The sequence below is a fragment of the Rattus rattus genome, chromosome 2 (assembly GCF_011064425.1).
Source record: "Rattus rattus isolate New Zealand chromosome 2, Rrattus_CSIRO_v1, whole genome shotgun sequence".
Taxonomy (NCBI): domain Eukaryota; kingdom Metazoa; phylum Chordata; class Mammalia; order Rodentia; family Muridae; genus Rattus; species Rattus rattus.
The window spans coordinates 222,455,555-222,469,949 of NC_046155.1; the positions used below are offsets into that span (position 1 = coordinate 222,455,555).

General features: G+C 40.4%; 1 protein-coding gene across 1 annotated transcript; it reads right to left on the bottom strand.

The window, feature by feature from the left end:
* Positions 1 to 426: 426 nt before the first annotated feature.
* On the bottom strand, positions 427 to 12,193 carry Nmbr (neuromedin B receptor). Its single transcript, XM_032894964.1, has 3 exons — positions 11,123 to 12,193; positions 4,816 to 5,164; positions 427 to 1,741 (listed from the first exon to the last, which is right to left on the bottom strand). The coding sequence occupies exons 1-3, from the start codon at positions 11,542 to 11,544 to the stop codon at positions 1,340 to 1,342; spliced, it is 1,173 nt and encodes a 390-aa protein (XP_032750855.1). The 5' UTR covers positions 11,545 to 12,193; the 3' UTR covers positions 427 to 1,339.
* Positions 12,194 to 14,395: the final 2,202 nt, after the last annotated feature.

Here is a 14,395-nt window from a genome sequence, read left to right on the forward strand (position 1 = left end):
ATGATTACTTCACACCTTTCATGTGGGCTAGGGATATTGAAAGGGAAGCTTAATGTTCCAGAAAAGCACCTTAACATTTTAAAGGGAAACATGGCATAAAGGTTGATTATTAGATGCTTGGTATGGGCTTAAAAAAACAGGTAGCTTTCAGAGTTTAATAAAGATAATCCTTTAGATCTGGTGAGGTGGGTGGGGTGGGGACATCCTCATGGAGACAGGGGCGGTGGGGAGGAGGTATGGGATGTGGAACAGTTGGAGGATGGACCGAGAGGGGAATAAAATCTAGACTGTAAAAATAAATAAATAAGTAAATAAATAAATAAATAAATTTTTTAAAATAGAAAGAATTTGAAGGGTTGTTGACATCTGAAAAAATCTATGAATAATAAAGTTATAAATTTAGAGAAAAAATAAAGAGAATGTATATTTCTTGACAAATGGAAAGATGTTTATTTGGTGAAAACTGTAATACCATGCAAAGAAGAAAAAAATGCCTGAGATCCCATACACTTGTAAGTTGGCAACAGCACATGAGAACTCGTCTGAATTACACAAATCTATCTATGCAGAAGCAGTCAATTTGCAAGGAATTTAGGTGTTTACAAAAATTGTCATGCAAATATACAAGTAACAGTGTTGAAATTTGGAGCACATTATATAACGTTTTACATGTGCAAGGTAAGTCACATTCATATATCAATTTATAATTTATAATAAAATGCCATCATATTTTCCAGTACAATATCTAGGACTTACAAACCTTTCTGTAAAATATAATTATACAAAGAACAATAAATATTAATGAAATATGGTTAAGCTCCACTTTGGTATTTTTCAAATTAATGTATACACACATACATACACACATACACACAGACACAGACACATAGACACACACATATATATGTATGTATATATATATTAATTATGAATAAAATTTCCTCAACAGAATTATGTAATTTATATTTCAAATAATAGGAGTTTGATCATTACCTCTCACTAAATTACAGAGTCATTATGGAAACGTTCTATATGGCTTAAGATAAAAGGAATTTAAAGTAAATATGCCACATTTGCTTGTTGGAATGTCTTAAATCCCAAGGGAATGTGTAAGCCGATGTTAGCAGGAGATATATGTGATTTACGTGTGAGTTAGACGTGTGTGGTGTAAGGTAAAATTCTTTCTATTCAGACAAAAGTGTGTGCCTTGCGCTTGAGTCAATCATGAATTAGCTGGGGAGCAGTATAAATGTAGTGATTATTTAGCTCTGCTTCGCTCAATAATAATGGAAAAGTTGCGAAAATGGTATTTCCCGAGGATGAATTGGATGGCCTCCGATCACAGTGCTATTTCTTGCTTTGTGCTATGTCCGTTGAGCAGGACAGAATTGGTCACCACATTCTTCGCGTTACTTTTCAGAGAAGTCATTCTTACTGCTGAAGAGCTGAGGAGGTAGCTGGTAGACCTCTCAGGATAGGACTTCTGCCCACAACAGAGCTGGCTGTTGAAATGCTTCCTGAAGCTTTCACTGAGCAGGTAAAGAGCAAACGGGTTGACACAGGAGTTGCTGAAACTCAGAACCCGGGCCACTAAGGTGACAATCATGTGTCCAAGAGAAGGATCAATCTCCTTGTAGTTGAAAGACCTATACAAGTAGAGGATGTGGTTGGGAAACCAGCAGAAGACAAAGCAGCCCACAAACACTAGAACGATCTTGGCCAGGCGTTTCCGTGTCTCCATCTGTGAAGAGAAGGAAACGGAGTCGGCTGCAGCCATAACTTACCTCACAGAAGCAAGACTTTCCAGAGTGAGTGGTGAATCCCAAACGTAAGAACTGTTTCCTTACCTCATCACCTCATCAAAGTGATTGCTCTAACTGTTTGACCAGGACAATTTTGGTTACTATGTCATTTTCTTCACAATGGATTTAGTATTTACATAAGATCAGGTGATAAATTATAAACGACTGTCTTCATGGCAAAAGCAGTTATCTTAATGAATGGCTTAAAATATTTTCCTTTTACTTAAGACAGGACTATGTTAGTAAAATCATAAATTATTTTGTTTAAATTAAACATAATAAATTAAACAAAATACACTGAGGTGTACATATTTTCCAAATATTAAGGTATTTAAACAAGGAAAAAATGACCTGATGAGACAGGACTACTCCAGGTGTCACTATCTATTTATCTCCCCCCTCTTTCAAACAAGTAGATAATAACAAACAAACAAACAAATACATAGACATGGAGATTTAGGCTCCTGACTTACAAAATAATTCTGGGACGGGAGAGATGACTCAGTGGCTAAAGTCATGCTGCCAACCCTGACAAGCTGAGTTCAATACTCATGACCCTCATGGTAGAAAAAGAATAGTAATTCCAGGAAGTTGTTCTCAAATTGCCTCTCTCTCTCTCTCTCTCTCTCTCTTTCTCTCTCTCTCTCACACACACACACACACACACACTATGGCATGCATGCGCACACATGTTTACACACATATATACATACATACACAAAGATGATAGTACATAGATGATAGATATACAAATGGATGGATAGCCATAGATAGATGATAGATAGATACATACACAGATACATAGATAGTCAAAAGATGATAGATAGATAGATAGATAGATAGATAGATAGATAGATAGATAGACAGACAGACAGATAGATAGATAAGGTAAATAAGATGGTTTTTAACTTCCAAGGAAAATATCAATACTAGTAACATAAATTGGGTTAGATTTTAGGTTTTTTAAATAGAATTTTAATAAAATACTATGCTTACTGTTTTGTAAGAAAGTCCTCAGGGATGAAATTGGTACCATCCAAAATCAGACATTTAATATTTTAACATAAAATCTAGAGTACAAGATTCAGATCTTATTTCCCATTTGCTTAAATGGTTAAACATACCAGTGTGAACGGGGACAGAATATCAGAAGACACTGACAGACAGTCACCACATTTCTGCAATGGAGCCATTAGTCATTTGCCAGAATACTCCAAAAAGAACTGGAAAATCCGAAAGCCAGAGCGAACACAGCTGACACTCAGGAGTAAAGTGCTGTGACACTAATGGTGCATCTCGGTAGGCTAAGTTGGACAAACCAAGCGTTTTAAGAAGTGTGGAGTGTGGAATTTAGACTACTCAGTGTGTCCTCTCTAGATGACACAGCATGGCTGTAAAACTTTCCATAACACTCTGAAGCTAGAGATCCAATTTCAGGTAAGCTTTGAGATGGTGTCTTGGAAAGTGTCAAGAATCGGCTACCAATTAGGGCTTAAAAATCAGCAAAGGGAAATTTGCGAAAATAAAACAGAACAAATGATTTAAAAAAAAAAACAAAACCATGGCTATGCAAAGAACTCAATGTAAAAAAAATCAAAAACCAAGTATCAAATATCCAATTGTAATACAAACTGGATTATAGAACTTTGAGTAATGTATCTAGTTACATAAAGGACACAATGAGCCTATAGCATTGATGTTTTTTTTTTCTTCTGGGATTCCAGATGCATGAATAATAAATCATTTATCTGAAACATTGAGTCACCTTCTGAGTCTTTAAAATGACTGTCAACTCTTCGTGGTGACAGTTCTTAATTAATGAAGGATAGTCTGCACCATGGCAACCTCCACCAGCTCCTGATCAGTGGATCCCAGCTCCATTCTCTTACTCCATCTAGCCCACCACTAACTTTTTAGTAATCTCAGATTAAATTTGTTTGCCTTCAAATTGGCAACAAGTGGCCATCACCTCCCTGTAAACCTTTATGGTTACAGGAGTTCTGACCCATTGGAGTTTTCCCTACAGGAATGTAGAAACACACAACAAGAAACGTTCACACCAGAACATTTGTTCACTTTCGCTTTCACCCAAATCACATTAACCAAAATTATGAGTGCCTGTCCTTTAACAATAACAACAGAATATGTAGCTAATCTACGTGTTGCTAATTTTCAGCTAGTGTGTGCGACCTTTGTGGGAAAGGTTTCACAGTCGCAATAGGCCAGAGCCCCAACCTCCAGCTTACTTTGGCTTTGCATTCGTTCTCTCTGCTTCTCTGCAGTTTCTAGAGCCTCCTATTCTTTTTTTTTTTCCTTTTTCTTTTTTTCAGAGCTGGGGACCGAACCCAGGGCCTTGTGCTTGCTAGGCAAGTGCTCTACCACTGAGCTAAATCCCCAACCCCAGAGCCTTCTATTCCACTGCCCACTCCAGCCCCATGATCAGCCCTAAGCACTGCCCTATCGTCATTAAAGGCAGCCTTCTCCTCTTCTCTCATGCCCTTACAGGACACTAGTTTAAAACAAACAAACATTGGTTTATTTTTTTTATTATCCATTGATGTGTGTGCATGCGTGTGCATATGTGTATGTATGTGCATGTGCACATGTGTGGAAGTCAGAAGCTGGCTTACATGTATTTCCTGGTATCATTCTCAACTTTATCTTTATAGATTGGTTCTGTCACTGAAACCTATGCACACATAGTAGATTAGCTGGCCAGAAAGCTCTAGGGAACTTCTTGCCTACATCCTTCCCCTCTTGCTGTTAGAGTTCCATCCCATCCTCAGGTGAATCTCTTCACTATGTTATACAACCACATGTAAGAAACTCCCCAAGAATCCTTCCGGCTAAGGCAAATGAAGGCCCACATCTGTCTTTGTTATTTCATAGGATGGACAACGCATAAAATAAGACAGAAAAGAGCAGTCACTGGTTTTGACTAGCACACTTACCACACACACACACACACACACACACACACACACACACACACACACACTGGGAACCAGCTTACCTGCTTTTTGGTATGTTCATTGTATTCTCCAGGAAGATTGTGTGCACTTTTAATTAAAGTCTTCGCAATGTGATAATAATAAATGCTGATGATAACAAGGGGTATGAGGAAATAGACAAGAAAAATGAGCACTGAGTGGATCTTTGGATGTAACTCATCTGTTTGTGGGTAGGGTATGCATGCTGTGAAACTGCTGTTATCTGAGCTACCGATGCGTGCTACTTCCGAAAACACAGCTTCAGGGACAGCCAACAGCACAGAGACCACCCAGATGCCCACGGCCTTCAAACTGGTCCACAGCACCACACCAGACGTCTGCATGTCCATGGGGTTCACGATAGCTCTGTACCTAGGACAAAAGTCTCAAGTTACTCTCCAGGAAGGAAGGAAAAGAAAGGGGTGGAAGGAGGGAGGTAGAAAGAGAGGGAGGGACAGAAGAGGAGAGGGAGGGAGGGAGGGGAGGGGGAGGGAGGGAGGGAGGGAGGAGGGAGTGGAGAGGGACATAAATCTCACTGGCAGAAGAGGTACCAACATATTTTCTTCATCCCCTGCCATATCAGGGCCTACAATTCATTGCAGGGTTTGTTGCCACAGCAAAATATTTAAAAATGGATTTTTCTGAGCAGTGGAAATTGGCTCTTTCACAATGATTTTATCTTACAAAGTCAGCATTACAGTGCGTGCATCCATTTTCAGAGAATGAGCACTTGTTACATTTTTTTTTTTTAAAGATTTATTCATTTATTATATATAAGTACACTGTAGCTGTCTTCAGATACACCAGAAGAGGGCATCGGATCTCCCCACAGATGGCTGTGGAGCCACCACGTGGTTGCTGGAATTGAACTCAGGACCTCTGGAAGAGCAGTGGTGCTCTTAACTGCTGAGCCATCTCAGCCCCACTTTTTTATTTAAATGCTTCGTTTCCAACCTAACATTGTAATTGCTATCTAAGGAAAATACCTGAGTTTGGAAAGGCCCACCAAGCAGTGCACTTGAATTCCACCTTCATTCCATTCTCACAGCTTTGGCGTTTGGGACTTCAAACATTTTGCTTTCACGTTTTCCTAATCACCGAACTGTAGACACTAGGCCAGAGTGAGAGTTCTCTCCACAATCCAACGGAGAGAGCTGACAACTGAAGACTATTCTATTTTTATACACAGATGTTTATTGCTTTGTGTCATATAGAAGCCTCTCTTCTCATCTCCTGTGTATTTGTGGTAATATGCAGTGGGAACAGATGATACAGGACTTACTTCCTGGGACATCGTATCTTGATCCCTAACTCGTCATGGCCAATTCCACACTTTAAATGAAGGAGTGAAAACCCGAACAAAACAAACTGTCCAAAAGCAAGTTATATTTGTCTTTAAAAGTATTTGAAAGTATATCTAAGAGATAATAGAATATAATAAAAAGCCATCTCAGTCAGACTAATTTGTTATTATCTGTGATGTCACTTAGAAAAAAACCTAAATCCTTTTTATTTTCCCTGCAAAGTGTGGATGAAGACATCTCCCTCCTGACAGTCACGTATCCATTGACTGATAACGTTTATCAGATAACTCATAATGGGCAAATTACCAAAATACATAAGTACATAAATAAAGCAGCTGAATCTAATTTTTCAATTGAGGAGGAGAAGGAATAAGACAGATATTCAATCTCTATAACAAGTCTTCTACATAGCTAAGAACCAAAAAGATACTCTCAATGCCCTTCACATTTTTAAAAAAATAAAAGGAAGATGCCTCTCTCTGTAACATATCTGGTAATACACTTTCAGATACTTAGTCAAGGGTAATTTAAAATGCTAAATTAAAATACCCTAGACTGGGTGAATTATGAACTCCAGAAAGTTATTGCATGGCCCAGAAGAGTGAATGACCAGGATGAAGGCTTTGACAAGATTCAGTGCCTGGCGAGCGTGTCTTTCCTGGATGGTATGTGTTAGATCCAAAGCAGGCCCCAACATGGCAGTGCTGATGACAGGGTCCTGACACAAGGACTCTGACTGGGTAAACAGAAGGGTTTTATTGGGTAAACTGAAGCTTAAACTCAGCATTCCTCAGGGCTCTTTTAAGGCTGGTTTCTGTTACCAGGAAAGCCATTACCTCCCTTCCCCCCTAACAGTGAACTACCTGGACTACCTGGGCAAGGGTATCTGGTTCCCAGTCAGTCAGAGCACCCTGCTCTTCTCAAAGACCCCATCCTGAAGACTATCATATAAAGCCTGCTCGCCTCCCAGCCCAGCTGCGAGCCTTTATTCTCAGAGGCAGCCTGGAAGCTTGTTCCCGCTAAAGGCTTTCTTTCTACCCACAGAGTGGTCCAGTTGGTGGTTTCACTGAGTCTTTTCTCATAAGCACTGTCTTCTACTGGATCCTTCTGGGGTACTTCTCACAACGGCCCTACTCTAAAGACCTAATCACATCGCAAAGGGTGTAAGAGGTACCAGCTATTACCATTGCTTTGTGGGGAAGGATTGATTTATGGATTTTAGGAGGACACAAACCTTCAGATTATAATATGCACTGTGACCCTAAAAGGATGGTAAACAAACTCAACACAGTTGGAAAATGTATAAACCTTTCGTTATGATAAGATTGCTGGCTATAAGCCAACATTCGCTTAGGAAAATAATTCCAACAGGGGACTGGGACAAAGTTAAGAAGGACCATTTCAAATGGGATGATTCTCTTCACCTCCAGTAAGAAAAGGGAGTTGTAGCTCAGGAAATCTTTTAATAATACCCAACCTAATGAAAAGACAACAGTGTAAATTCTGTAAACAAAAAATTATAATACAAAAGACAACAGATTACCAAAGCTATCAGTGTATAACATAGCTCACGATTACTGCATGTTTGTGGTTTTTCTTTTTTCTGTTTTGTGGGGGGGGGGTGAAAGTACTAGAAAATACCAGGATATCATGTATGCAAGGCAAGCAAGCACTCTACCACAGAGCCATAGACCCAGCTGTGAAAGAATATTAATGCTACAAGTATATCTTTGAAAGTCTATAAAGAAATAAGCCATCTAATGCATTTCAAAGTGGGCATGTTTTATCATGCTTTCTTCAAATATTTACATAAAACATGAGAAAGACGTCCCTCGGCATAAAAGCTATTTCATTAAACTCTGGAGCATAGTTATGTGTAAAGTATTACATTTTTCTCTTACAAATAGTCTCTGAGAGATATTCCTAATTGGAAACTGAATTAAAAAATAACCAATCAGAAGGCAGATATGGCGATGTATAATCATCATTCATTTATTAAGCATCAGTGGATAGATTTACTCATCAATTTGAATCTCATTTATGTCTGTATGTGGTATAAATTTAATGTAAATATAAATTTGGATTTAATCATAATACAAATTACAGAATTAGATCATTTTTACTTCTTGCAAAAACCATCAAGGCATCTCAAAAATCTGTTTCTTTAAGCATGTCTCCTTAAACTTTCCTCTTTCTGCTTCTCGAGCCTTACTGTGCAGAAAAGAGGCCAGCAGAAGTCCAGGTGTGAACCGTATGTTGAGAGAAGCAAAGCGACTTCTCGTTATAGCTTCTCTAGGCACAGGAGAATGCTCAGAGCCCACCCTGGCTTCTCAGTGAATCACTGTTGGCTTGGGTAATAAGGACATCATCCATGGAGAGCACTTGTGGTGAGTGGAGCTGTCAGATACTGGCTTAGGACAGAATGGCAGTGCAATGGAGGCTGTCTAGTGTCACTCAACGTACAGCGAGCTTCAGAGTCACGTAAGACCACTGTGCAACGAGGAGGACAGACCGGGCTTTTCCAGAGATTGAATGAGACAGAGTCTCTAGGATATGAACGGAGAGATTCTGCCTTTACTTTACTGATTTCTCAGATCTGCACGCAAGCCACGCTTAGAAACAGTTTCCAACAGGACTGATGCAGCAGTGGGCAATTTTGCCTCAGGCTTCCTGCAAGCTGTCCAGAGTAGTGGGTGCACAATCACAGTGAATTTCTGAAAACACCAAACGTCTGTTATTTAGAAAAGCAGATGCCTTCTCTTTAAACATCATGCCATGTTGAAACTATTAGTCTTTTTTTTTTTTTCTAAATGGGTAAACTACCTTAGGAGCATATATTTTGTGTTATTCCATCATCCCTTTCCAGGTAAAGTGTGTATTAATAAAGACGGCAGTAAAGACCCAGCTGCCATAAAATCCAGCCTGACACATTCCTTCCCTACTGACCACGTGTGACCCAAAGAAGCAAGGAATCGTGTAGCTGTAACTAAATTATGGGATCAATATTAATACTCAAGAACAACACAGTGCGTCTCAAGTCACTGATGTTTTTTCTAAGTGGAAGGAAAATGGAAGTGATTAAAATCAATTGAGTAAAAGACATAATTTACTACAATCCGACATAATATAGCCTATTCTATTTAATAATAAAGTAATAAATTAGGTGCAGAAGTTGCAGTTTATTCTGTGACTGTGACTCTGTAAAAATCACAGCTGGACCTTTCCTTTTGAGGTGACAATCCAAAAGCTCTCAGAAAACGTAATTACCCTTAGTGAAAGTACGGGTCACCCTGTATTTGTCCCTTTTTCATTTTTCATACACTTGTTTTCTTCCCTTTTTATCCTTATTATATGTCATTGACACTTTTTTTAACTATTAAGCTTCCATAAAAAACAGATTGAAAACAGTCAGGGTACTCAATGGTCCAAAAGAGGAAATCCACCATCATTATAATGAGAGTATCTTGATGACCCCGTAGTCCCCCTAGTGTGCATAGGATGCCCTCAGTGAGTCCTAAATACAGGAGGCTCTTCAATCCTTGGCCTCTGATCTAGGCAAACTTACTTGTTTCCATGACGACAGACTGGAAAACTTGTTTGACATAAACGCAAGCTTCTGAGACTTGCTAGTAATGCCATACTTTCAAAAGGTCATCGATTTCTTTTTTTTTTAAGGATGCTTGGTGTGGTCTTCTCTGATGGTGTTTGCTAAATATCGTGTTTTATTCTAATTATGTTTACTTCTTTAACGGTCTGATTAAACTAGGACACCCGAAGAAGAGCAGCCAAGCTTCCCTGTCATATTTTAGCTTTGAAGTTCAAGTAAAACTGGAGCCAAGAGGGCAAAATTGGCCTCATAGGGTATTCAACAGTTTCAATCACTTTTCCACGAGCATTTTAAAAGTAGCACATTTCTTGAAATAAGTATCTATTTAATGACAACAAAAGGCGCTCCATTGAGTACTGTCTTACTTCCAACAAATATTAACTCTTCAACTCCAAACTGGTATAAGGACACTATAACCAGCCCTAAGAAACTCAAATCCAGACTCATTAATAATTCAATATGCAAATTAGCAAAGGTGAGCGAATATCCTTTTTCAAGTTACATTGTTTAGCTTAAATAACTTCAGTCTGTCCTTCATTCCCAAGGCAACGAAACCACAGCTCCAAAATTGATTGCTAATTATATACACTGCCTCCAGTCAACCACCCAGACCTTCCTTCCTGGAAAGACCCAAAAGCATACTGCAGGCATCCAGGGATAACAGCTGTAGCCTCCTCGGTTTCCCTCCCAGAAATCTGAGCTCCAGGAGCTGCACATGGAAAAGGACAACACTGAACGGAATGATCTGCCAGGCAGGATAATGGATACATCGCGCTGCTGTAGTACATGAAAGCTGATTTGTAAACGAAGGCTGTGTTCGTAGCATGGTCTTAAGACGTTAACATTTAGCATTATGGGGGTGGGGTGGGTCTTGATTTCAACAAGAAGTAGAAGACTTTAATATTTTACCACAGGATGTGAGATCCTATTTTTGAAGAACACCTAGTGTTCTAGTGGTTTCCCTTAAACGAATATTTACTTCGTACTGTAAATGGTGCAGCTTCCTAAAGTTAAACTTAGGGTTCTAACATAGCAGAATGCCACCCTATAGAATCAGTAAAGTACGCCGTGCAGGTTTGCATACGTGGAGAGAAAAAAAAATCCCAGAGGACAGTTGAATTTAAACTTGTTTACGCTGTAGCTCTTCCAGGCTTAGTAAGGTTCACAAAGTGTGTCGGGGGATGCAGGTACCATTAAGTATTATTTAAATCCCTTTTTATAACTTTAAACTCCACTTGTCATGCTTTAATTCCACTTACTAGGCTTTCCTTATATACATCTACGTTCCTTCCCCTGCCTCTAACATCCTATCTTTCCTAACATCCTATCCTGCACACTCCAATTCCCAGTCATTTTAGTCCCCTGCCCCTGTCCATCACTTTTCCAGTGATCCCTTTGCTACCTGTATTTTTTTTTTACCTGTCAGCGCTGAGGGCCGTGAGAGTGAACACGGAAACCCCCACCGAGGTGAGCTGGATGGCTGGGATGAGTTTGCAGCCCAGCTTGCCGAACACCCATTCATCGAAGAAGTATCGGGAGGCATCCACGGGGACGCAGGTCAGCAGCAGCAGCAGGTCTCCGGCAGCCAGGTTGGAGATGAAGATGTTGGGGACACTCCGCATGGTGCTGTTGGTGAGGAATATCTTCACCAGCATGATGTTGCCCAGCAAGCCCACCGAGATGATGATTAGGTAGAGGGATGGTATCACACAGCGGATTACCAACTCCGCGGTGGTCCCGTCTGAGTCAGGCAGGAAATCATTTTCCCACACCTCGGGTTCCAGCTCGCTGTCGCTCGCCTCCGTGGGCAAGGAGAGGTTGGGGAGAGACCTGGGGGGCATGGTGTCCTTTCCCAGGGGATTCGCAGGAGTTTTCCTGCACTCGCGTGTCTCGAAAGTGCGGTGAGTACGACGTGGGTTTAGTTGATTGTCTCTGATCCTGGCAAGTTTGTGGCTCCTGGAACTGAGCCACCGCGCGGTCCTGCAGAGAAGTCTTTGCCCGCTGCGCTCCAGAGCTTCACCCTAGGAGAGGTTCCCTTCACTGCCGCGGGTTAGCGATTTAAACTCAAAACAAAAAGCCAAGCAGTGGAGCCTTTATTCTGTCTTTATGGCTTAGTTTCCGCTATTAGCAAGCAGGGGAACAAAGGTCAGTCCCTGTGGGACCCAGAGCCCTACCTGCCTAACTGGTCCACCCTCCCAGGAACGGAAGTCATCCACGAGCTGCGCGGCTGCGAAAAAAACTGCCACCAACACGGGGCCTCTTGTATTCGCCCCACTCTTCTCTCCACCGTTCCTGTTGTAAAACTGTGTGGAGCTAAAGGGTGGCTGAATCTGTTTTTCCTTCTGTGTCCCCTTATACATCCATCCTCAAGCGACTCCGAGCAAGAGGAGCCCACGCAGGAAGTTTGTGAGTCTCTGAGGATTGGAGATCTGAGCTGGCAGGTCCCCAGTGCTGAAAACACTGAATTTAGCAAGCCAGCCAGCTACAAAAGACTCCTCTCTACTCTATGCTATCATCCTCTGACCAACTCCAACCCCATGTCTGGAAAGTATCCTACAGTTGATGCATTTTTAAACTTAGATTTTATGGTGCCACAGGGTGTGTAAAGTGCACATCTCTCAGATGTGTGCTTTACTCTCAGGACAGTTTAGTAGAAACCACCGCTATGTCTGCTTCACCTTGAGGATCACGGGGACAGAACTTTTCAGGATACAATCATCATCCGACTTCGTCCATCATACATCTGTGGGAAGTATACATGCTCTGAGAGGAGTAGATGTGTTGTTTTGGTCATCTAGAAACAGATTACCAGTTACCTATCCCTTCTCACGTTCGCTAACATTTGCAAGTTTCCCAACAGTAGCCGATTCAAATGAAATTTCTGTGAACATTTTTGCACAGGGTTTCCCGTGCACACACTTGCAACCAGGCTTCAATTTGCTGGACTCGAAGCTCATGTACATGTTATAAAAGTTAGTGGTGGTTTTTTTAATATGAATCACCAACTCGTTTTTTCTCTCATATTAATGTGATGTTAACTCTATCTGTATATGTGTGTTATATGTATGCCTAGAGTTGATAATGCCAGTCGTAAATTTAGACACTTAAAATATAATATGTTCATTTTCTGAAGTGTGACGCTATAGGTCACCCAGGGTGATCGTGAGTTCTCGGGCTCAAGTGATTGATTCTCTTGCTTCAGTTTCAGGAATTTGGAACTACAGGACCTCACCCTGCAGCCAAATCGAGAGTTTAATAATCTGTCAATAGGAATAACGTGAGTTTCTGAATAGCCACCACATCCGGACTTCACAGTGCAGAGGCTGCTCAGGGCCAGAGCACAAAGCCTTGCAGTACAAGACAGAAGTCATCCCTTGGGCCCATGTAAGGTACGGAAGGAGGAAAGCAACTGGACTGTACTGGATCTGACTTCTGCAGCATGCCTGAAAAAACAAGAACAACAACAAAATAATGATGATTATAAATAAATTATTATAAGCTGCCTAGACACAATGGCTCCAAGATTAAACAAATAACAGCTTTGTCATCGGGGAACATGCGCGTGTGGGCTTGAGTATTAAAATATAAAATATAACAATTGGAAGTCAGTCAAGGATCACCTTTGATGACAGCCATGAATTTATAAAATGTGCACAGATGCAAACCCACTTGCCAGTGAAGCGGCTTTCCAGACACCGCCTACCGAAGGAGACTTCACACAGCGAGGAGGATATTGGGATTAAAATCGATTTTTTTCCTAGCTCAATTTCAAGTTTTAGTTTTTTCTTTTATACTTTTTTTTTTTTCTTTTCTTTTTCCTTTTTTCGGAGCTGGGGACCGAACCCAGAGCCTTGTGCTCGCTAGGCAAGCGCTCTACCGCTGAGCTAAATCCCCAACCCCTCTTTTATACTTTTGAATTTCATCGTTTAGTCCATTGCAACGTTTAAGGCTGGCTAAATGGAATCCTCACATACATTTCTTTCAATAAATAAGTATTGTTTCTAGTTTTGAATATACTTTTGTAAAATAATTAACATGACATATAAATTGAAATATGTCTCTAAAATTTTATCTCTAAGGCTGTTCCTCTTTAAACATTCAGTCTCGTTGTGCAAAGTAAATTTTTAAAGAACTCAAAATTTTGAGAGGTCTCAAACTTTCCAGATCAAAGTATTCCATGTTATTGACTTTTTACTCTTTAATATTTTCCTTGCAATAAAATTTTATCACTTATACTCTCTAGTCACTTCTCTCAGGTTGAGAGTCTCTTTTTAATTTATTATACTTATTATATATGTATCCACACATATCAAAATATATAACGTGCTGAATCCATTCGCGTTGTTTGTATGTACATGGTTTCAAGGCTGACCACTCTGCAATGGAAAGCCAATGAGAGTGCTCAACTCTGATAGAGGCTCATTACGCCTCTCCCAGTAATCATTAGTTACTTGTTCTTTGTCTAGGGGCGAGATACTGTGATATTTCCCCTTTCCACTAATTTTGCCATTTCTATTGACATTTCCATTGTTCTAGTATTACTTGTGCAGCCACTTTAAGGAAAGACTGCTTAGAGAAGACTTCCTGAGAGTCAGGTTCTAAAAATCTTCCTGACCCTTCTTGCTTGATGTTTCTTAGGGCATAGATGCAGGAACTGTGACCTATGTGTACCAACTGGGACTGGGCTCCCCA

Coding starts and splice junctions, on each gene's coding strand:
- Nmbr (XM_032894964.1), bottom strand. CDS start 11,544: ATGCCCCCCAGGTCTCTCCCCAACCTCTCCTTGCCCACGGAGGCGAGC. Junction 5,165..11,122: donor ACGGCCCTCAGCGCTGACAG/GTAAAAAAAAAA, acceptor CTTTTGTCCTAG/GTACAGAGCTATCGTGAACC. Junction 1,742..4,815: donor ATGAACATACCAAAAAGCAG/GTAAGCTGGTTC, acceptor TTCTCTTCACAG/ATGGAGACACGGAAACGCCT.